The 22,078-nt window shown below is 55.4% G+C and overlaps 2 protein-coding genes across 2 annotated transcripts in view; both read left to right on the forward strand.

Annotated features, from left to right (window-relative positions):
- Positions 1-940: 940 nt before the first annotated feature.
- LOC136005879 (hydrocephalus-inducing protein-like) lies at positions 941-11,313 on the forward strand (the record flags this gene model as incomplete). The annotated part of the gene is made up of 7 exons (XM_065663771.1): positions 941-1,138; positions 2,511-2,674; positions 2,974-3,124; positions 3,373-3,567; positions 4,222-4,446; positions 4,890-5,282; positions 11,269-11,313. Coding segments are annotated over 7 exons (1,371 nt in total), but the record flags the coding sequence as incomplete, so codon positions are not given.
- Positions 11,314-11,399: 86 nt separating this feature from the next.
- LOC136005880 (hydrocephalus-inducing protein homolog) overlaps positions 11,400-22,078 on the forward strand; it is a gene marked incomplete at its 5' end in the record, with an annotated part of 46,419 nt that continues 35,740 nt past the window's right edge. Inside the window, 6 exons of the mRNA XM_065663772.1 lie at positions 11,400-11,489; positions 12,850-12,969; positions 16,120-16,254; positions 16,802-17,001; positions 17,854-17,978; positions 19,436-19,629. Coding sequence (XP_065519844.1) covers positions 11,400-11,489; positions 12,850-12,969; positions 16,120-16,254; positions 16,802-17,001; positions 17,854-17,978; positions 19,436-19,629 — 864 coding nt within the window. The remainder of the gene's footprint in view (positions 11,490-12,849; positions 12,970-16,119; positions 16,255-16,801; positions 17,002-17,853; positions 17,979-19,435; positions 19,630-22,078) is intronic.

The following is a 22,078-nucleotide window of genomic DNA, read 5'->3' on the forward strand; positions in this document are numbered from 1 at the left end:
CCACGAAGGGTTACATCAGGCCAGGGGTGGATGTCCCCTTCGTTGTGACCTTCCGCCCCTCGAAGCTGAGCCAGGCTGTCCAGTACGAGGGGCTGCGGTGCTTCATCCCGGGCAGCGAGGCGCTCCGCCTTACGCTATCAGGATCCTGCGTGGAGGCCCCTGGCACCAGAGAGGTAACGCAGCAGGGACAGGATGGGCCCCTGGACCCCAGCATTTGCGCCACATCTCTGCCAGGGCAGGAACTGAAGGACACTTGCGAGCGCAGACTGGCTTGTGCCGGGGTATCCCAGAGAGAAAGTGCTGGGCAGGACTGCCAGAGTTCCTGAGCCCTGTCATTGCCTTTCTCCCCTGTTCGAGGTGTTGCTCCTCCAGTGAGCAGCTCGGTTGTCCTGGCTCTGCACTGTAGCACCCGTGCCGTGGGAGCACCCTGCCGGGCTCTCCTGAGACCCTCCCCACAGAGCCACCCCGCTGTATCCCAGCACTGCACCCGCAGCCACACTTCTCCCCCGTGCCGGGCCAGGGGAGGGCATTCAGCAGTAGGAAGGGGCAAGGCATCTGCATCCAGCCCCTGGGAGGGGGTAGCTTGGGAGCAGTTGGCTCTTGCTCCCAAAGAGAGCATGGAGCTCCTCTTCATCCTGCCCATGAAGGAAAGGGCTGTGTGGCTGCAGATCTGTCCTTGCACAGCAGTTTCCTTTCAGGACTCCCCTGAAGTTTCCTTTCACCCAGCATGCGAAAGGCTTGTTCTGCTCCCTTCTTCAAGAACAACCAGCTTGATTTACTCCAAAAGCTGTGGCCAAAGTGTAATTTTTGCATGTGACAAGGAAAAGCTGCTCCCCGTGCTCCAGGTCCTGGTGTAGAGCCAGCGTGAGAAGAGTGGCAAGGATTGTGGGTACGACCCAGCAGCCTCTGTGCTCCTCTGTTGCAGACCCTGACTTTCAGCTGCAATGTGCGTGAGAAGCAGAGCCAGACCATCCTCCTGTCGAACCCGAGCAGCGAGGCCTGGACCCTGCAGCCCATTGTTGAGGGGAAATACTGGAAAGGGCCTGAATTTATCCATCTGGAGGCCAGGCAAAAAGAAAAGGCCTACCAGGTCACCTACAGACCCCTAACCATGAGCTGTGGGAACAAGAAGCATCAGGTAGGTGAGCTGTGCCAGCGTGCTGACCCTCGTGGCATGACCCTCGTAGGTCACTCTCCTTTGGGCAGGAGGTTGGCCGAGATGACCTTTGGAGGTCCTGTCCAAGCTGAAGGTGTCCTGTGCTCTCTGTTGGAAGCTGGGTTTTGTGGTGGCTGGGGGCCAGGCACGGGCAAAGGGCAGATGGGAAGTCGGGACTGAGCACCAAACGTGTTGGAGCAGCTAACGTAAAAAGCCAGGCTTTCTGCAGGCCAAGAAATGAAGTTTGTTCTGCGTAGCTCTGGGTCGCTGCTTGTGGCAGCCCAGGGGGCTCAGAGACCCCCATGCTCAGCGCACGGGCTGCACAGGCTCTCCAAGCCCCGGGCACAAGCACTTCTGCCAGCAGCACCTGGCTGGTGTCCTTCTGCAGCTTGCAGGGAGCAAGAAGGGCAAAGCTGCCCTGCAGTTTGTCAGTGCCGTCCTGGCCGTGAGCAGGCAGGTGGGAAACGAGAGAGATCTCTTGAGGGTCATGCAGGAGCTTTGGGAGGAGCCCTTCCTGCAGGTCTCAGGCTGGGCACATGGGGGTGACTGGCCCCTCTGCAATGTTTTCTGTGCCAGGCCAGCAACAAGCTCCTAAATCCAAGGGGTCAGTTCAGAAGGGCTCTGTGGTGCTGGAGCTGCCGGGTCCTTGTCGCGCTCCTTGTCCCGCTCCAGCTGGCCTTACAGTGGGCCAGGTCAGAGATTTCTGGCCTCAAGTCTCCAGGGTGCTCAGCAGATCTGTGCCCTTAGGGTCGCACGTGCTCAGCATCTCTTTAACGTACAGCCTGCGTGAGGAGTCTTGCAGCTTTCAGCTGCTGTGGAGGCAGAGGCAGGTGTCTGGGATGCACGGGCACCCAGAATGAGCATGGATATGAGCTTTCCATGGCCCATGTCTGGGGGCCCCTGTTGTGCCAGCTTACAGGCTGCTCTCTGGTCAGCGCTGTTGGGGCTAAGGCCAGCAGGACTGAGGCAATGGAGCTCATCAGGGACGGCCACCCCCTGCCCACGGCTGTCCCTGCGTGAGCACAGGCTGGCAGGGACATGCCCAGGTGAGTGGGGCCAGTAAGGGAGTGTTGGGATGTGCAGAGCAGCTCTGCTGCAGGGCCCGTGTTTCCTTGCTTTGCCCAGAGATGATGCCTCTGTGTCCTGTAGCTGTGCCGTGTCCTGTGGGCCACGCACCCGCTCACAAGCAGCTCAGAGCAGGTGCGACGCTGGCGTCTGTCTCCTCCTGCGCGGGACAGGGCTGCAGTCACAGCTCTGCCAGCTGGACGTGCTGAAAGCTGCCTCAGTGAGAGCCTCAGGCGTGGGACTGTCCAGGGGTGCTCCAGAGCCGACTTGTCCTATTCGTTGTCTGTAGGGCTCCATCTTCTTCCCCCTGCCGGACGGGACAGGCTTACGCTACCAGCTGGAAGGAACTGCTGAAGCCCCCAGGTGTTCAGGGGCCATTTCCCGGCAGGTTCCGTGCAGGAATTCCCACACGGAGCTCATCCCTGTGTCCAACTGGCTGCAGAGACCACAGAGGTGAGTCCAGCCCAGGGAGTCTGGCCTCATGAGCAATCCCTGCAGCAGCACAAGGAAGGAAGCTTCCAGTGCCTGGAAGCTCCCTCCTGAAAGCTTTTCCCTCTCCTTGGCCGTGTCTGGCCATACCCACGTTCTGCCTGTGCAGAGCCATCCTGGAGGGCTTTCCTCCAAGGGGGTTGAGAGCTGGCGCCCTGTGCCCGAGGCACTGAGGATGAGAGGGACTGTATTGTACCCCCGCACGATGGGTATCCTATGGGAGTCCTTCCTGTTGACCTTCACTGCGTCCTTCTCACCCGCAGGTTCCTGGTGGTTATTGACATGCTCAAACCAGAGAACCTGGAAAGCAGTTCCGTGCTGCAGGGGTGTTCATACATCGACGTGCCGAGCTCTGCGAAGAAGGACTACCAGCTCACCTTCTTCTCCTACAAAGAAGGAGTCTACAGGGCAAAGGTGAGTGAGGACACTGGTCTGCAGGGCCCTTCAAGGAGCTGTTGGCTCACTGAGAAGCTACACGCCCGTTTTCATACCTCCACGTGCACGGGTCCTATGAAATACCACAGGTGCTTTCTCTGGTCTTGCACTCCTCCTCGCTGGGTGCTCATAGCCATTCCTGGAAGCAGGGCGCTGAGCTCGGTGGGCTCTTCCGGGTTTGTTTTCATGTGTGGAATGAGCAGCACTTCCCTTTCTGTCTGATTCAGGTGACCTTCCTCAACGAGACAACCGGAGAGTACTTGTTCCACATGGTGACTTTCAAGGTGATGGCTTCGGGACCCATCGGCACTGTTGAAATGAGCACCGCCGTTCGGCAGAGAGTGTCCTCCACCGTCAAGGTGGACAACCCTCTGCCTGTCCCGGTGACGTTTGCCATCAACTGCAAAGTGCCGGACGTCAGCGTTCCACAGCACTTTACTGTTCCTGCACAGTCAAAGGTAGGAGCAAAGCTCCTCCGGCTCACTCTGCTCTCCCTACTCGTGGCCGGAGGGGGGGCTCTTGGAGGGTGATGCCTGAAAGGAGCCATGTGGGGCCTCTTTCCGTGGTGGCAGCTCCCTGCCGATGACGTAGAGAGGGAGCAGTGTGCGAGAATATCCCCAGTGGGAATCATCCTGCGCTGGTGGAGTCTGCCCTGCTGGCCCCTGTAACACGCCGCCACTGGGCGTCACGTGGCAGGCCCTTGTGCCATGTGCCCCTCATTTAATGTGTTGCTTCCAGGTGCGAGTGGCTGCAGGACAAGCCTGATCCCGCGGCCAGGTTGTCTGCAGCCTGCATTGACATGAGGTGGTGTGTGCCCTGGGGGAGCACAGGGGCTTTTTAGGGTGGGCAGCTTCTGGCATCATGCTGGAGGGCTCTGAGCTGTTGGGATCTGTCCCTGAGTGAACCGTCCCCCAGAAGGAGCAAGGCTGTGCCCGAGAGAGAGGGAGTCAGAGCGGGGAAGGCAGCCCAGCCTTCAAGCGCTGCCTGAGCAGAGCAGGGACCAGCTGCCCCCTTCTCAGGCACACGTGTTCCCTGCCTGTGCCTGACACCGTGGCTTTTTCCTTCCTTCCTCCCAGGCGGATCTTGTCTTGGAGTATCAGCCCCTGAAAATGGGTGAGAGCACGGGGCACCTGGTGCTCCAGAGCAGCGACTTGGGCTCTCTGTCTTACAACCTGCAGCTGAAAGCCACCTCGAGCAGGCCAGAGAAGCCCGTGTATTTCCGCACCACGCTGGGCTCCCGTCAGACCATCACCACCAAAATCCGGAATTTTGCCCAGCAGGAGACCGAGTACCTCCTACAGGTGAGCCCGGGCTGCCGGGGCTCTGGCTGGGAGGCAGCTCCTCTGGCCAGCACCAGCCCTCTCCACCAGGGGGTCCGAGTGCCTCTGGCGTGGCCTGGCAGAGCCAGGGTGGCCATGTGAGCCCAGGGGCCTTCCCACTAGTGTGGGCTTGTCCTCCCTTGCGGGCCCGTGTCTGCTGCCCTGGTTGGAGCTGCTTTTGCAGGCCCCGTGGTGCCTGGGCTTGCTTCCCGCTTGCAGCCCAGGTCTGGCAGTCTTGGGGCTTGGGTGCAGGGTTGTTCCTGCTGGGCACGTTTGCACACTTCTCGTGCCCATTCACCGCAGGCACTCACCAGGGCTATGGTCTGGGTGGGACGGCCAGGGCCAGGGGACCATCGTGTTCTTCCCGAGGCGCTGGCTCTGCTGTTGTGACCAACCCGCCATGGTCTCTTGTCTCCCCTGCGCAGACCGACTGTGCCGACTTCCGGACGGCAAAATCCATCAGTGCGGCACCCGCCAGCGCTGGGGGCTCGGAGCTGAATGTGGAAGTGACCTTTGAGCCCTGCCACCTGGGCAAAGCCAAGGCCACGCTGCAGCTCAGCTCTGCACTGGGCGGGCAGTACTGCATCCCACTCATCGGCCTTGCGCTGCCCCCTGAACCCCAGGGCCCCTTCCTCATCCCAGCCGGCGGCACCACCTCCATCTCCTTCAGGAACGTCTTCCCGAGGGCCACGGCGTTCCAGTATGCCGTAAAGCACCCGGCCTTCAGCGTCAGGGCCCCCGAGATGCTGCGCGCCAAGAGCAGCACCACCATCACCGTCTCCTTCACGGGCGGCCCGGCTCCTGTCACCAGCAGGCTGGTGGTCTCTTGCCCTGGCGGCTCCTGGATCTACCACCTCCGGGGCCTGCCCTCCACCCGCAAGTGACCAGCTGCCCCTGGCCCTTCCCGCCACGTTCGTGCTCTCTGGAGCCAATAAATTCCATTTAGCATCCTCCCACACGACGTCCTTGTCTCTAAACGGGAGAGGCATGAATTCGCTGGATGCACAGCCGCTGGACAAGGAATTGGCTGGATGACTGCACACAGAGAGTCGCGGTCAATGGCTCAATGTGTAAACGGAGACCAGTGACGAATGGTGTCCGTCAGGGGTCGGTGTTGGGGCAGACCCTGTTCAACATCTTTGTCGCTGACACAGACAGTGGGATCGAGCGCCCTCAGCAAGCTTGCAGACAACACCAAGCTGTGTGGTGCAGCCGGCGCGCTGGAGGGAAGGGATGGCATCCAGAGGGACCTGCACATGCTGGAGAGGTGGCCAGCCTCATGAAGTTCAGCAAAGCCGAGTGCAGGCTCCTGCCCCTGGGTCAGGGCAATCCCAGGCACAGCTGCAGGCTGCGCAGAGAAGTGATTCAGAGCAGCGTGAGGAGAAGGACCTGGGGGTTGGAACATGAGGCGCTTCAGCGTGCGCTTGAGCCCGGAAACCCCCTGTGTCCTGGGCTGTATCACCAAGAGCATGACCAGCAGGTCAAGGGAGGTGATCCTGCTCCTCTGCTCTCATGAGACCCCCACTGGGAGCACAGTGTACAGTTCTGGTGTCCTCAACAGAAGGACCTAGAGCTGTTGGAGCAAATCCAGAGGAGGGCCACGAGGATGCTAAGGGGGATGGAGCAGCTCCTGTACAAAGACAGGCTGAGAAAGCTGGGGCTGTTCAGCGTGGAGAAGGGAAGGCGGGGTGGAGGCCTCATAGCAGCCTTCCAGTATCTGAAGGGGGCCTACCAGCATGCTGGGGAGGGACTCTTGATCAGGGGCTGTATCAAGAGGACAAGGGGTGATGGGCTTAAAGTGAAACAGAGGAAGTTCAGGTTAGCTAGAAGGAAGAAATTCTTCACTGTGCGGGTGGTGGGGCACTGGCACAGGTTGCCCAAAGCAGTGGTGAATGCTCCATCCCTGGCAGTGTTCAAGGCCAGGTTGGACGGGGCTTGGGCACCATGTTCTTGTGTGAGGTGTCCCTCCCTGTGACAGGGTGTTGGAACTAGAGGATCTTAAGGTCCTTTCCAATCCAAAGCGTTCTACGATTCTGTTATTCTCTAAGATTCTTTGGGAAAGCGCGGTTAAGACTTCAGTCGGTTCCACTTAAAGGTAAAAATTTGAGAATGAAGACCTTAGGCCCACTATAGGAGAGGATCTGGTTCAAGACCGTCTTAAGAACCTGAACGTGCACAAGTCCATGGAACCTGATGGAATCCATCCGCGGGTCCTGAAGGAGCTGGCGAATGACGTTGCTAAGCTACTGGCCATCATATTTGAAAAATAATGGCAGCCAGGTGAAGTTCCCGACGACTGGAAAACGGGAAATATAACCCCCATTTTCAAGAAGGGGAAAATGGAAGACGCGGGGAATTACAGAGCAGTGAGTCTCACCTCTGTGCCTGGTAAAATCTTGGAGCACATTCTCCTGGACAGCATGCTAAGGCACATGAAAAACAACAAGGTGCTTGGTGACAGCCAGCATGGCTTCACTAAGGGGAAATCCTGCCTGACCAATGTGGTGGCCTTCTATGATGGGGCTACAGAATTGATGGACAAGGGTAAAGCAGTTGATGTCATCTACCTGGACTTGTGCAAAGCGTTTGACACTGTCCCACACGACATCCTTCTCTCTGAATTGGAGAGATATCAATTTGATGGATGGACCACTCGGTGGATAAAGAACTGGCTGGACGGCCGCACGCAAAGAGTTGTGCTCAATGGCTCGATGTCCGGCTGGAGACCGGTAACGAGTGGTGTCCCTCAGGGAGCGGTGTTGGGACCGGTCTTACTCAACATCTTTGTCGCTGACATGGACAGTGGGCTTGAGTGCGCCCTCAGCAAGTTTGCCAGTGACACCAAGCTGTGTGGTCCGGTTGATATGCTGGAGGGAAGGGATGCCATCCAGAGGGACCTTGACACGCTTGTAAGGTGGGCTGATGCCAACCTTATGAAGTTCAACCACGACAAGTGCAAGGTCCTACACCTGGGTTGGAGCAATCCCAGGCACAGCTACAGGTTGGGCAAAGAAGAGATTCAGAGCGGCCCTGCAGAGAAGGACCTGGGGGTGCTGGTCGATGAGGAAATGAACATGAGCCGGCAGTGTGCGCTCGCAGCCCAGAAAGCCAACCGTATCCTGGGCTGCATCAAAAGGAGCGAGACCAGCAGGTCGAAAGAGGTGACCCTGCCCCTCTACTCTGCTCTTGTGAGACCTCACCTGCAGTATTGTGTGCAGTTCTGGTGTCCTCGACATAAAAAGGACATGGAACTGCTGGAACAAGTCCAGAGGAGGGCCACGAGGATGATCAGGGGACTGGAGCGCGTCCCGTATGAAGATAGGCTGAGCAAGTTGGGGCTGTTCAGCGTGGAGAAGAGAAGGCTGCGTGGGGACCTAATAGCAGCCTTCCAGTACCTGAAGGGGGCCTATAGGGATGCTGGGGAGGGACTCTTCATCAGGGACTGTAGTGACAGCACAAGGGGTAAGGGGTTAAAACTTAAACAGGGGAAGTTTAGATTGGATCTAAGGAGGAAATTCTTTCCTGTTAGGGTGGTGAGACACTGGAATGGGTTGCCCAGGGAGGTTGTGAGTGCTCCATCCCTGGCGGTGTTCGAGGCCAGGTTGGATGAAGCCTTGCGTGGGATGGTTTAGCGTGAGGTGTCCCTGGCCATGGTAGGGGGGTTGGAACTAGATGATCTTGAGGTCCTTTCCAACCCTAACTATTCTATGATTCTATGATTCTATGACCCTGGAAGGGAGCTTGGGCTGTCTCAGCGTTGGCTGGCAGTTGAAGGTTATGAAGGAAATAGCAGGAAGCTCTACTAGTGGGCTCCTATTAATGATGTCAGCTGTGGTAGAGCTTTTGTAAGAGGTTTCCTTTAGTTAGAGAGCTTCTGCCTTGGTGCCTTCAGCACACAGGGGTGTCACGCCTGAGGTGTCTTTGCCTGAGCTCTCCAGTTTCCAGCTGGATTCGTGGCTGGACATGGTGCGGGACATGTTTTGGAGTGTTTCCAGAGGCTGGCTGCCTGGAGAGCCAGTTAGCACTCGGGGCTCATATCCTCCCTGCCTGTGTTGTAAAGGCCCAGATGATGAGTGTTGGTTTCAAAGTGAGGGCTCCACGTTCCCCGCCAGGCAGGTGTGAGGATTTGCTTTGCCTGTGGCCCCGAGTCTCATGGGAAGCTTTTGTTTCTGGCAAACGCTGTGCTGCAAACGTGTGAAGCTCCTGGCAGCTGAGATGCCCTGGGCAGTTGGGTGGCCTTGTGTGGTGCGTGTGCCCGTGTGCGCAGGCTTAATGGGTACAAAGTCATCGACGGGTGCTCACCAGGGACAGCAACAGGGGTCACCCCAAAGGCAGCCTGGCCATGGCCCTGGTGTGGCGGGGCTCCTCGTGGGCCAGCAAAGTAGGAATTAAATGGTTGCTTTGTAGTCAGTGCGGAAGCTTTTTTCTTTCCCGCTGAAGCAGAGAAATTCTTGGCTCATCTGCGGTGTCTCCAGCAATTTATGTGTCGCTCACGGAGTGTGACCAAATGCTGCTGTAAGGTGCACTTTAGCCCTGCTGCAGGGCTTCACTGTGGGGGAGACATTGAAGGCGTAGGGGGGCTGCAGGGATCCGCAAGGCTGTAGCTTTAGCAAGGCCGTGCGGTGGCCGTGGAAGCCACGTGTGGCCCTCGCCTATTGTGACGTACAGGGGAGCTGCTGCTGTTAAATGCGAGCAGCAGCCGTGGCCCAGTGAGAGCAGGAGTTGCTGAGCCGCTGAGGCAGGAGCAGGCTTGAGCTACTGTCAGGCTCTGAGCTCTGCTTCCTCGAGGCGCTGGTGAAACCCTGCCCTAGCTGGCAAAGCCAGAGCGTTGAGGAGAGGGGCTGGGCAGCCCAGGTGCCAGCCCTGTCCTTTGCTGCCCAGGTTCCCCTGGCTGTTGGCAGCCCAGCAGCAGTTAGCTGCTGTGCTGGTGGGCAAGAGCCACACCGAGGCGTCCCTGGGCGGCTCCTGTCCCTGCAGCTGCCCACAGCTGCCGAGCAGCGCGAGGGCATTCAGGAGCCAAGGCTGGGCCCCGCACGGAGGAATCCTCCAGGAGAAGCGTGAATCACCCGTGCTCAGGTAGCGTCTGGCCCTGGGCAGGGAGGAGGCAGCTCCGCTGGCAGCAGGGATGGGGCAGTTGTGTGATAGCCGGCAGGATTTAAACATCCCTGGGCTAAGAGCAGGGCTGGGCAGGTAGAAGGGCTTGAACGGGCTCTGAAATTGCCGTGCAACTTGCAGTGAGGGTAGAGACTTGGAGCTAGGCTGTAGGTCCTGCAGCAAAGGGAGCCTTGGCTGTCTGAGGTGGGGAGCAGGGAGCCGTGGGGTGGTGGGCTGGAGGGGTGCTGTGTCCTGGTGGCTGGTTTGTCCTGCCCCTGCAGGGAGATGTGCCCGATTGCTCCGTTGTGCTCCTTTCCTGCTCCTCTGGGAGGCTGGTCCCTGCAGGCTCTGGGGCTGTGGAAGAGCCTTGCTCCAGGGCGCGGGGGGAAGCTGCTGGGCTGGCTGGGCTGTGGAGGTTGGAAGCCCTCTGGAAATAAGCGTTGTGGGGGCGACGACAGGGTTCGTTTCAAGTGAAGTGAAATCACAGCTGGGAGAATTGGAACGAATAAGGCAGTTATTCTTAAGACCCGGTAAGAAACCACTGAAACCCAGCTTAATGCTGGATCATCCCCATTAGGTTTCTCCCTTGAAAAGGAGTTATTTCCAGCTCTAAATCCCAGCTCTTGCTGCAGCAGGTCCTCCTGTCCGTAGGGCAGTGCAGAGCTCTGGAGTTTCTTGCAAGGACAAAAGGAAACGGTAGCCTTGTTTCCTGAAGCCGTGGAGGGCCCGGCACCACAAACACGTGCCGTGCTGTCGCTGCCTTGGCAGTAAAGGAATGAAGTGATTGCCTTGCTTGCAGGGTGTGGGGAGCAGTCGAGGGGCAGGGAATGGCCGTCTTTGCCTAGATGCTGTCTTGCTGTGTACAGCAAGTGCACACAGCAGAGGTGATGTGGAGCACAGGGAAGCAGGAGGGAATATCATCCTGGATTTTACGTAGCTCTGAGCTAATTGCTCATGTGCCTTCGATGGTTTCCTGCTTTTTTCCTGCTGTGGCAGCCTGGAGTGCCTGGAGGGAGCCTGGAGTTTGGGTGTTAACAAGTGAAAATGAGGGCGTCCTTCTGCATGGAGAAATGCTCTTGGGCAGTGGGGTGATTTCCTGCCTGGAAGGAGCCGTTTTTGCCAGATAATCTTTGTAACGTGAGCCAGGCAAAGTAGCCTTGAGAAACTATAGTTCTTAATCAGAGTCTTGAACTCTGTGCTGACTTAGTTAGAAACATCATCAGGCTCCTTGCAGAGAGGGTGAGAAGTGCCAGTAGCGCCTGGTGCGTCTGTGTGGCTCGTGGGACTGCCCCCAGAGCAAAAGGCTGTTTTGGCTCAGGGTCTGTTTGTTGTGGGGTTTTACGTCTATGAATGGAGCCTAAATATGGTCTAATCATGAGTGAGGGTGGGGAGGCCCTGTGTTCTCCGCTTAGGAAGGATGCCAGAGGCTGGAGACACAGCTGTGTCCTTTGGGTGTGCCAGGAATGGCGAGGCCCTGGCACAGGTTGCCCAGAGAAGCTGTGGCTGCCCCATCCCTGGCAGTGTTCAAGGCCAGGTTGGACGGGGCTTGGAGCAACCTGCCCTAGTGGAAGGTGTCCCTGCCCGTGGCAGGGGGTTGGAACTGGGTGAGCTTTAAGAGCCGTTGCCTGAGGTTGCGGGGTTCCAGGGTTCCGTGGGTCCAGGGTTTTAAGGTTCTGGGGTTGTGGATTGTCCAACTGTTGCTTCTTCCAGGCGACCTCTGCGACATGGCCAGTGGCAAGACCCCCCGGCCCATGAGGTCCTCCAGAAGGGCGGATGGATTCCAGAGCAGAGTGGTAGCATCTCGTAATCCGAAGCTGGTCAGAGAGGCAGAAGAGTCTCTCACCACCAGGCAGAGGCTGGCCAGCCCTCGGGAGATGAGGCGGCCCCGGGCTACCCAGCTTCGGGACATGGGTGAAGTCTCCCATCAAAAGGTAGCCTTTCCCTGCTCTTCTCCTTGCCGTTTGATGTGACATTTGAAGAGGGCACGTGCTTGTGGCAGCCTTGCCTCCAGCTTACCCAAGCAGCTTGGTGATGAGGTCCTGTTGTCATTTCCAACTGGTGGTGGTGGAGTTCTTTCTGCTGGGGGAAAGGCAAAAAACACATTTCTCCAATGAGCCATTGAAGTCCTGGTCTGCACAAAGGCAGTGGAACCTCTGCTGCAGTGGGTGGGTTTTGCTGGGCAGAGAAGAGTGGATGCGCTTTGCCTGGATCAGTGTTCTCTTAGGTGGATGTTCAAAGCTGCTTTTCTTGCAGGACTGCTCAGTCTAACACACAGTCCAGGTGGGTGGATGACTGAGGTAGGCTGTTGAGCAGAAAGCTGCCAGCAAGAGACCTGATGTAGCACATCGGTTACGGGTTGCCCCAGGCAGCACAGGAGGTGGGAACACGTAAGACGGGCGCCCAAATAACTGGCAGTGCTACAGCTACTGGGCTCGGCCTGAGCGTGGCTTTTGTGGAGAAGCGGGAGAGCTGCCTGTGTCTCTCGAGTGACAGCAGTGCAGCTGGGAGAGGGGAGAGCAAGCAGGGAGGAATTATCTCCAAGTACTGCCTCTGCTGGTTCAGCGTTTGGTCTTTGCGTGCATTTTTCAGAGCTGCTTCTGCAGCGGTGTTCAAGAAACGAGCAGTAAGAGAATAGAGTGAAGCATCAACTTAAAGCTCATGGGGAAAGGGGATATGAATTGCAGTCTAGCTCAAGTTGCCCCGTGATGCTGAGACTTCAGCTGAAACTTCATCCCCATCCAGCATTCACCTCATTTGTCTGTTTCCCTCCTGCCCTGTTTCTTTCTTGTTGGCCTTTCCTCCCTGGTACTGGTGTCTTCCGACTGGTTTCTCGGGTCTGCATCAAAAAGCCAAAAAGATATTTGGGATGCGTGGGACTCAGTCTCGCTGTCTCAGAGGGAAGTTCACCTGCAAATTGTTTCCTGTGGAGGCTCCTGGAAACTCCTGGGTTTTGCTTGCTCCCTGAGTGCTCGTGACTGTTCCAGCAAGCGTCTGGAGCTGAGTGAGCCCCTTAGCAGAGGGCTCTGCTGGAGGTGGGCGCTGCTTTGCCTTTTGGAGAAGGCAGCTGGAGAAACAGCCTGCAAAAGAGCTTCTTAGCTTGAGGCTGCTCAACATGGTCCAGAAACGTTTTGTGAGCTGAGAGCGGAGGTGGGTGGGCTCCCATCTCCTAGTGTGAGCTGGGCAGATGCACTCACCAAGAGACTGTATTTACTGGAGATCAGTGTGGGATCTTCATTCGTTAATCTTTCTCCCAGCAGCTGAAGCTCTCTCTGCTCTGTCTTGCATCTGCAGTTCTCAGCAGTTGGCCTGGACCAGAGGTTGTTCCAGCCGTTCCCATCCGAGGTGGTGTTTGAGAACTACGTTCCCCGCCAGTTCTACATAGCGGCGCTAGCTCTGAGGAACATCGACAGGGTAAGTGCTGGGCTGTGGAGGCTGAGCACTGGGCTGGAGGAGGAGAGCAGTGGAATTCACGTGGTGTGCAGCAGAGCAAGTTACCTGCTGCAGCGCAGCGCGTCCAGAATAAAATGTCTCAGCAGCGTGATTCTGCAAGATGGGGGAAATGTTGCCATGCTGGGGATTCTGCCGCTGGTTTTGGCCGCGCACTGGTGGTAACTAAGCCAAAGGAGCTTTCTGAGCCAGCATGCTTCCCCTTGAAAGCCCTGGACTGATGGGAATGTCGAGGGCTGGGCAGTGCTTGCCTGCTGTCATGCTTTACCGCGAGTGTGCACCATGTCCCGGTGGCTCCTTGGTTAATCTTGGTTTCTGGCAGGGCATGTTTCCCTCTCTCAGCCTGTTGAGCCCCCTGTGTGCAACTCCGTGTCAAAGCACAGGGCTTGAGTTTTCTCCACTTTGTGCTGGAGTAAGTTGTAACTCCTGGCATTAGCACTCCAGGCTGGGTGTTTTGGAAGAGCAGGGGAAACAGGCTGGCTTAGCAGCAGCAGTTAAAGGGAAGGACTTGAGGTGCCACTTGAGGCTCCTGCTAAGCTTAGTTCGGTTCTGCTCAGGTGTTTCTAAGCCAGCGTGGCTGTGCTTTCTCTTTGGAGAATCCCAGCACAGGCAGGGTAATGTGCTCCTGAAGGTCTCCAACTTGAACGGGAAAGATTGTGATCCTGTTGAGATTTCCTAAGAAAAATGAGCAGGGAGAAGTTGAGAAGTGGCAGCAACTTTGTTCTGCTCTGCTGTAGAGGGGGAAATGGAGACCTTTTGAATTTCAGCTGGGGAAACGTTTGCTCCAGTGAGGCATGTGCCAAGAGCAAGCTGGTGGGAAAAGACAGGAGGGAGGAAAGGGGCTGAGTTCAACGTCCTGTCGCGGAGCGCTTTCTTCCGCACAGGGATTCTCTTGGTACGTAAGAGGAAGTGTGCTGGAAGCAGAGAAAGGTGAGAAACAGGCGTAATTCAGGATCCGGTTGTGTAAGAAAGAGCAAGACGTGTGTGTGAGAGGAGGGCACAGCGGGGAGCGGGGGGGAGGTGGAAGTGTGCAGGTGAATTAACGCCCTCCTCAAATCTCCCTGTTGGGAGAAACAAAGGAGGGGACAAAAGGAGTGACACCGTCAGGGCTTAATGTAGGGGGAGGAACAGCAAGAGAAGTCAGAGTATCTCCTGAGATAACAGGTTTTACAGGGACGTGGTAGAGCATGGAAGAGCCTTTGGCAAGGAAGGATGAAGGTATGGTCCCTCAGTTACTCCCAGAGAGTACTGTGTCATTCCTGGTGTAGCTTGGGCATACTGGGAAGTTGCAATGTGGGTACCTATGCCCAAGGGACACCACTGGTGTGGTTCACAGTGACTTTGGGCAATCTTTGCTGCAGGTGTGCCCTTTGCTTATTAAAATGGGCCTCAGCTTCTCTTTTCCTACTGCTCTGCTTCATTCCCACTGTGCCTTTTGGCTTCAGCTGCTCCCTCATCCGTGCAGCACCTCAGAATGTTTGCCTTTGCCAAGTACCAGCAAAGAGGCAAACAGTGAATTTGCTCTATTCGTGCTTCCCAAGTGGAAAACAACACCTGCATTGATGTTGGTGCCATTCCCAATAAAACGTAATAGACTGGTAACAGCTGCAGCTTGGGATTTCTATGCCCTGTGAAGGGGAGGCAGTGTGTGAACTGTTGATTTTACCCAAAATGAATCAGTTGTGAAGCTGGTACAACCTCAGGCGTCGGAGAGCCCTGGTGTAAAAGGCAGATGAGCACTAAGGAAAACCCTTGGCATATTTAAATGCACAAAGATAGAGATGCTAATCCCAAGAGAGTTCATTATGTTCTAATTTTGCTGGGTTTTGGTCATGTCCTGGAGAAAAGGAACATTGTGCTCTGTCTCACGAGTTTCCCACATTCCTCGGAATCCTACTGATGTATCCTGCGTGGTAGCTGAGGTTGTCTACCCCCTAAAACTGCAGCTAGCAGCAATGTGTAACAGAGGCAAAGTGTAATCGAGCCCAATAGGTGCTCTGTATTCACTCCGATACGGAAGTGCTGCACTCTATGCTTACTGCTCTTGCCTACTTGCTGTCGAATTGCTTTCCTGTCTTCAGGCTGCTCCTCAGCAGCCTCAGAGGCATCCTGGGTGGCTCTTGCTGAAGATCTTTGCCACCTGGGCTCACGTGCCAAGGGACTTGGCGACCAGAACGTGTGGCTGCAGTGGGAAATGGGCTCCTGGAGCTTGCTGCCCCAGGGCATTGGTGGGAGCAAAGGGTGTTTAGAGCGTCCAGGGCTGCCTTGGCCATGGGTCACCAGGCTTGGGTCAGGGGTGCAGAATGAGCCTCCATTTTTTCCAAGGCTCGTCGTGTTCATCAGTGGAGCTGCCTGCCATTCAAAGTCTCCTTGTTATGCTTTCTGAGATGAGATTGGGTGCTGGGGCGTTGCTGCCTGTGTGCTAGAGAATGTCTGTTTGCTGTCTCCGTGCCTGTGGTATCCATCGTAGAGGCACGTTGGGTGTTCTCATCTCTGCACCAGCCTTTCCTTGTATTACGGATCTCCCTTGCTGCTTTGCAGCCCCCTTTAAATTCTCTTAGCCATCTGCTTCTTCCTGGGGTTGTTCTTTTGTCTTCCTGCGCTCATCCTTTTGCTCTTGAGGTAAGCTTTTATTCTCAGGAAGCCCAGAGTGTCTGTGGTCTGCTTCTCTTGCTGGTCCACCACCATGACTAGCACCGCAGCTTGACCACCCCGCTCCACCCTGGTGTGTCAGAAGTGACTTCCTTCCCTCCCCGTATAACGCACGCTGGTTTGCCTTCAGATAATACATTCCCCCTCCAGAGGTATGACTGCATGGATGTGTGCAGGCAGAAGCAAGCATGTTCTTTGGGCTTGTTGAATACGCAGGTGACTTGAGGTACTGCATCTCCTTCCTGCTGCCTTCAGAGCAGGGCGTGTTGTTCCTACTGTCTCTGTGCTGCAGCTGTGTAGCTCAGCGGAAGGGATTCAAGTCCACCCTCGTGTGTTACGTGCGTGTAGCTTCAGAGCTAAAAGTGTTTTGGAAAGGTGGTAAGGAAGGATGTCACATGGCCTGTCCTGGTCCCTTCTCATGTTTCCACAAGCGACAAAATCCTACTTGTGTCTTCCCTGCAGGTTCCTCGTCTGCTGAACGTCATCCTGGGGAACTCTCCTTACTTCGAGTTGATCAGCCCGAGTAATGAGGACTATAAGGTAGCACCGGGCATGTCTTCAACCTACCGCATCCTTTTCAGACCTGATGAGGACAAGGTGAGAGTGGAGGTCCCGAGAGATGGCGCCTTGAGGGGAAGGTGAACCTGCAGGGCTGGGTTCCAAAGCAGGCATGTGGTGTGGGTTTTGAAGAAGTGGCCTGCGTTCAGTGGAGTTGCACTGGATCTAGACCTGGGGGAGACTCTTTCCTGGGGGAGAAGGTTGTGCTCCCATAGGCTGGAGGCTCTTGCCTGTTTCAGGCTGTTTTCCCCTTCAGTGGTGGAATATTTAACGTAACGTCTGTTGGCTTCAGGGCTGAGTCTGCTGCCTGTGCATGGCCTTTTCCTCATCTTCTGTTTGCTGCTTAAATGTAGTTCAATACTCTGGCCTACCCTCAGGCAGCATGCCTGTAGAAACTAAAGAGGATCTGCCCCATGGTCCCTGGCTGCCCCTGCTTGTGAAATAATCTGTAATGAAAGGCCATGAAGGTAAAAAGTGCATGTACATTGCCGAATGCTACTGTGAGAGTCACAGAAACCAGCAGCTCTTCTTCTGCCATGGGCATGGTGCTAAAGGCACTGTGCTGAGATTGTTTCTCTCCCTGCAGGATTATTTCGACGAGCTTATCATCATCACAGAGAGGGAGAAGTTCTTTGTGCCTATCCGAGCCATAGGTGCCCGAGCCAGCCTGGACTTCCCTGAGCAGCTGAACTTCTCCGAGTGTCCAGTCAGGTTCAGCACCCAGAAAACTCTGCTGGTGCGCAACGTGGGGAAGCGGGAGGCTTGCTACAGCATCACCACTCTGAGGTAAAGGAGCTCATCCCTTGCGCAAAACGCTGTTGCGTGGTCATGGGCTTGTAAACTGTGAGAAAAAGGAGGCAGAGCATCTGAGGTGCTGGAGATGGGCAGGACACGTGGGGTTTGCCATTGCTTGCAGTGTTTTGAGAAAGCTCTGCAAGCACGTTTTACACTGCAGTGGTGTCTCCAACGCAGCATCTTGCAGGTCTGATGCTGTTGGGTTGGAAGAGGCAAGGTAGGAAGGCAGCTTGACTGCTGAAGAAGGTGCTGTGTGGCAGAGAACAGTTCGAGGGGCTCAGGTCACGGATCCCAAACACAGCCTCAAGAAACAGGCAAGCAATGAGCTGGTGAGAGGCACCACCACAGTAAATACCCAGTGAAGTCTAGCATCTATTTGCAAGGCGCTTGCCAACTACTCTACTGGGTAATAGAGCGTGTGTTGAGAGCTCCTTGACAAGGGTTTTAAGAGTTCCCGAACTTCGGCAATGAACTATTTCAGTCCCAAGTTGCAATAAAGAAATGGGAAGCATTAGGAAAGTTTTAAGTGAACTACACAAAAAAGTAGAATTCTGAGTAACTGGATTGCACGTGTGCAGAGGTGAAGAGCTGAGAACTGAGAACTGGGTGCAGAGTGTGGGGGGCTGGGGTCGTGGTATACCGCGGGATCTTCTGAGGTCTGGTTCTCTTTCAGCAGGGAGAGTCACCCGCTCCATTTCTGATCCTGGATGTTCTGGTTTTCTTGTACCGACTGTGGTTTGCTTGCTCCTTGCTTGCACAAGTGAGCTGAAGCGAACTAGACTGCAAACTTAACGGAGGGCCCGGATCTCCCATACAGTCCTGATCTCTCTCTTTGTGTTGCAGCCCTTTCTCTGTGGATCCCTCCATTGGGACTCTTGGCGTTGGAGAAGCGATGGAAGTCACGGTGGAATTCCACCCACCAAAGACCGGTGTTTATACCAGTCCAATGATCGTTCACTATGACACAGGTAAGCGCGTGGTGCACCCTCCGTGTGTCCTTCGAAACAGAGCGGTGTCTGCGCTGTCTGTCATCATCTGGTGGCTTCATTGTCCTGTTGAATGCCTTCTGCAAGGTTCCTTCACGCTGAGTAGAGCAAAGCTCCCCTGCTGGCTGCCAGATATTCCTGTGCTGGAATATTTCAGCCTGTAACAAGGCAGGCAGATCTTCCTGCGCACGGTGCACCGGGGGCGATGGCGAATATTCTGGGTGCTCCATTGCAGAAGAACTCACAGCAGGGAGCCTGACTGAAAAGGAGATGGCTTTTAACGTGCAAGAGAGCTCTCTGAAGAGCCTGCAACCTGTCCCCTAGAGCTCTCCTGACGGGTCATTGCTTTTCATCCCGATCTGTTGTGTTACAGTTCCTGGGAAGGCCTTTGAGGTAGAGACCCTCTTCTTGTGATGTGCTGCATGGGTACAGTTGGTGCTGTGCTGAGAGCTGGGCCATGCTGAGGACTTGTGACCAGGAGGAGCAGTAACTGTGGCAGCGGTAGCCATTAGGGTGCTCTGAGCTTTGCTGTAGCCTGGGAATGATTCTGTAGAAACCGCCTTGTTAGCAGCAGTTCTTTAGTGGTGAGGTTTATGAGCAAGCTGCTGCTAGGGCTGGCTGGAGTCAGTAATGTGAGGGTGCAATGATGTCTGAAGGTAGGTCGTGAACACCACCTTGGAGAAACACTTTGAAATGGCTGTGCTGCTGTGCGTGTTGCTCTGGTGCTGGAAGTAAGTCTCCAGCCTTCCAGAGGACACTTACCCTAGTGAAGGGACTCACTTCTCCGGTGGTGAAGTGGTAACAGCAGCACGTTTGACAAGGAAGAATGTGCGGGCAGTGGTGAGGCACCTGGCTGTGACCGTAGCAGGAGCCAAAGAAGGAGTTGGCAGATGGATCCGAGGGCCCAGTAGCAGCCTGTTGAGTGCAGAGCTCAGCACAGAAGCTGCTCTGTAGTTTCCATTGTTGTTTCTGCCCTTCTCCATTGCATTTCAAATGCTTCCGCTTGGGTTCTGAGATCAGAGCTATGCCCAATATTTCAGGACCAGGAGATGAGGATGACACGACACTGGGGGCATCTCCTGCCTGCAGGAGACCCTGGGCAAGGCATGGCTGAGGTGGCGCTCCTCAGCGTCCCTGAGTGACTTGGATGTAGAATTCCCTGTGACCTGAGTGGGATGGCAGCCCAAAGGGCACCCGGGCACATCTGAAAAGATACATCTCCACGAACGTCCCTCAAAATAAGGTGCCTAAGGTGGTGGCAGGACATCCTCATGCTGTAGCATGTGCAGCTGTCAGGATATGCTAAGTGTCCTGATCCGGGGAACTGCTTATGCAGCTCAAAACTGCAGCTCTTTCTTCTGTTGCCTGCAGATTGCTCTGTTCCTTGTACTTCCGTCAGCAAGTGAGATGAGGCGAGACTTGCTTTTGCTTTGTTCCAGGTGAAGATGTTCACAAAAGCCTTTGTGGAACAGCTGTAAATGTCAACATCAGGCTTGACAAGAGCTCCTTGACAGTTGAGAAGACTTCTGTCACGCTGTCAAAGCTAAGATCCCTGGTCATCCACAATCAGAGTGCCATCACGGCCCACTTCCAGTGGAAGCGTTTTGTTGATCAGGAAGAGGAGGAGCGGCAGAAGCTGAGGTTTGTTTGAGAGATTCGTCTCAGAAAGATAGATGCCCCAGGGGAAAACTAACACACGGTCTCAGAGGGCTGTTGGGGCTTTTGAACGGATTAGGGCACGTAAACCCATGCACAGCGTGGAGCTTAACCCTTACCATTGCAGTCCCAGCCGTGCTACAGCTGAGGATGATGTTTTGGGGAGAGAAGGTTGAGTGCAATCACTGGATTGCCTGAGAGGGCAAACTCACGTTTGGGAGCGGCAAACTATTGAGTTCAGAGATCCGTGCACTACGGAGGGTCCATGAGGCTGAGGAAGGTGTCAGCACTCGGTACCTGGGACTGCACTGAGCAGTAGCCCTGAAGAGCTGCAGGTGGCACAGCTATTGTGATACTCTAGCAGTTTCTTCTTTGATAAGCTGGCAGGCTCCTTTTCCAGTCACAGGCAGAGTAGAGTGCTTGGTTGGCCCAGAAGGTGGAGGCCGTCCTGCCGTAGGCTGGGGAATTGCCTTTCAGTGTCCTGGTTTCTGGCCCAACGAGGTGTTTCTCCCCTTCCTCATAGGCTGGGCAGATGTGGAGGGCTCTGCGGGGAAGGGAGGGCAGCCAGGACTTGGAAGTGCTTTTGGGCTTCAGCAACCTGTGTCGTCGTGGTGGTGAGAGATGGGGCAGGTTCTTCCAAGGGTGTCTCTGGCAAAGCTTTGAAATTGCCATTTCAGGCAGCAGAGAAACACTCACAGCCTGGGGGGATGAACTGGAAATGACACTTTAAAGCTTATGTGACTTGGGCAATCCTTGTGCGACTTCTCAGGCTCAGATGGGTGCAGATATACAGGAGTTAGTCTGAACCCAGAGCTGATCAGGAAACTGCCTTGAACTGCAGCACTTTTCAAGGGCTTTGAGCACATCAAGTTCAGCGTAATTAGGTCAGAAATGCCTCAAAGGCCAGAACTAGTTTTCCACTGTTGTCTGTTTTTAATGACACAGTGTGTGAGTTCTGTGCAAACGCACTGAGTTAAAAGAAAATCTCGTGAGCTTGCCTTGATTCTTCCCTGGACCATTTCTTTAGCATCTCTCCCCACCTGCCTGTCTCGGACTGGACCCTGGGTGATCCTCTGTCCCCTCAGAAGCCACCAGCTTTCCCCAGAGTTCACTTCAACCTGATTTTTTACGTATGAGACTTGCTGTCGTGCCAGTCTCTGTCCTTGACTCTGAGCACGACACTTGGTTCCTCCTTACTTGTAGTTTTGGGGATGGTCCAAGGTCACCGTCCTGCTGTCAGAGAAGCTTTTGAGATCTCAGAGGAGAGAGGGCCTTTTTCTGAGAGGAGGCAGTGCAGGAGCCTGTGTTGGGATGTGACCCCAAAAGACATGGCCCATTAGAAGGTGTCCCTCCTGCAGCGCTTTTGGGGATGTGATTCTGGCCTGCTGACGGAGCTTGAGTTGAGGGCTGCTCACGCCAGTGTGTGGAAGCCCTCCTCATGCACAGCATGTGCGCGAGGCTCAGTGTGTGTGCAGCAAGTAACGTCCTTGCCTGTTTCCCTTCTCTTTGCGTTTGGATTTAGCTGGGTGATGATCGTTCACACGGCGTTGCCTCGATTTGCTGCACGTGGAGCTTTCCCCTGGTCCCCCAGTGCTGTCACCCGCTGGTTCTTCATGGCCAGGGGACTGGAGCGTGAAGGGGGGACAGCAGTGTGCCAGCAAGGAGCAACCGCTCTGCAGCAGGGCTCCCCTTTCATCTCCCGCTTGTGGTCTTTAAACGCTAGAATGATTTCTGCTGCAGCCGCCAATAAAGGGAGAGGTTAAGTGCATCACAGCTCTGCAGTGGAGGCCAAAACGAGGGAAAAGATGAGGTGGTTCAAGATTCCACGTAGGGTTTGCATTCAGAGATGCTGGTCCTGACTTCTTTACTAGGTGATGCTGGGCAGAGTCCCTTCGTCTCTTGGCACCTCTGTTTTCATGCTCAGAAAGCCATTTGTGTCACTGAAGTGATGGGATGCCCAAATCCGTTGCTTTGCTTTGGAAGTGCACCGGGATCCTCTGGTGGAAGGCAGTGCAGATACTGTCTCCTCACCCCTGTGGGTGCAAAAGGGAAGGGGAAAAGTGTGATGCTGGTAACGAGCAGCTGAAAGCCAGTTGCTTCTCCCCTCCCAATGCAGGAGGCTTTTTCTTGAGGGCTGCCAGCTTTAAGAAACCTCTTGTTAGCTCGTCAGTGAGGAGTAAAACTCCTTGCTGTGCTGGGAAGAACGGCAGTAATGGGATCCATGTGGGAGCCTGTGTCTCAGGGTCAGCCCTGTGCTGAGCTGCTGCTCTTCCTCGCCGAGTGCTTTGCTGCTCGTGCACTGACACGACAGGCTTTGCAAATCTGCTGCTTATTCAATTATCTGCTTGGTTCGTCTCTCCCATGGCACAGGCTGCAGAGGCTGGAAGAGGACAAGCTGGTTGATGTTCCTGCGGAGCACGGGCTGG

This window comes from Lathamus discolor, chromosome Z, assembly GCF_037157495.1.
Source record: "Lathamus discolor isolate bLatDis1 chromosome Z, bLatDis1.hap1, whole genome shotgun sequence".
NCBI classification, from domain to species: Eukaryota; Metazoa; Chordata; class Aves; order Psittaciformes; family Psittacidae; genus Lathamus; species Lathamus discolor.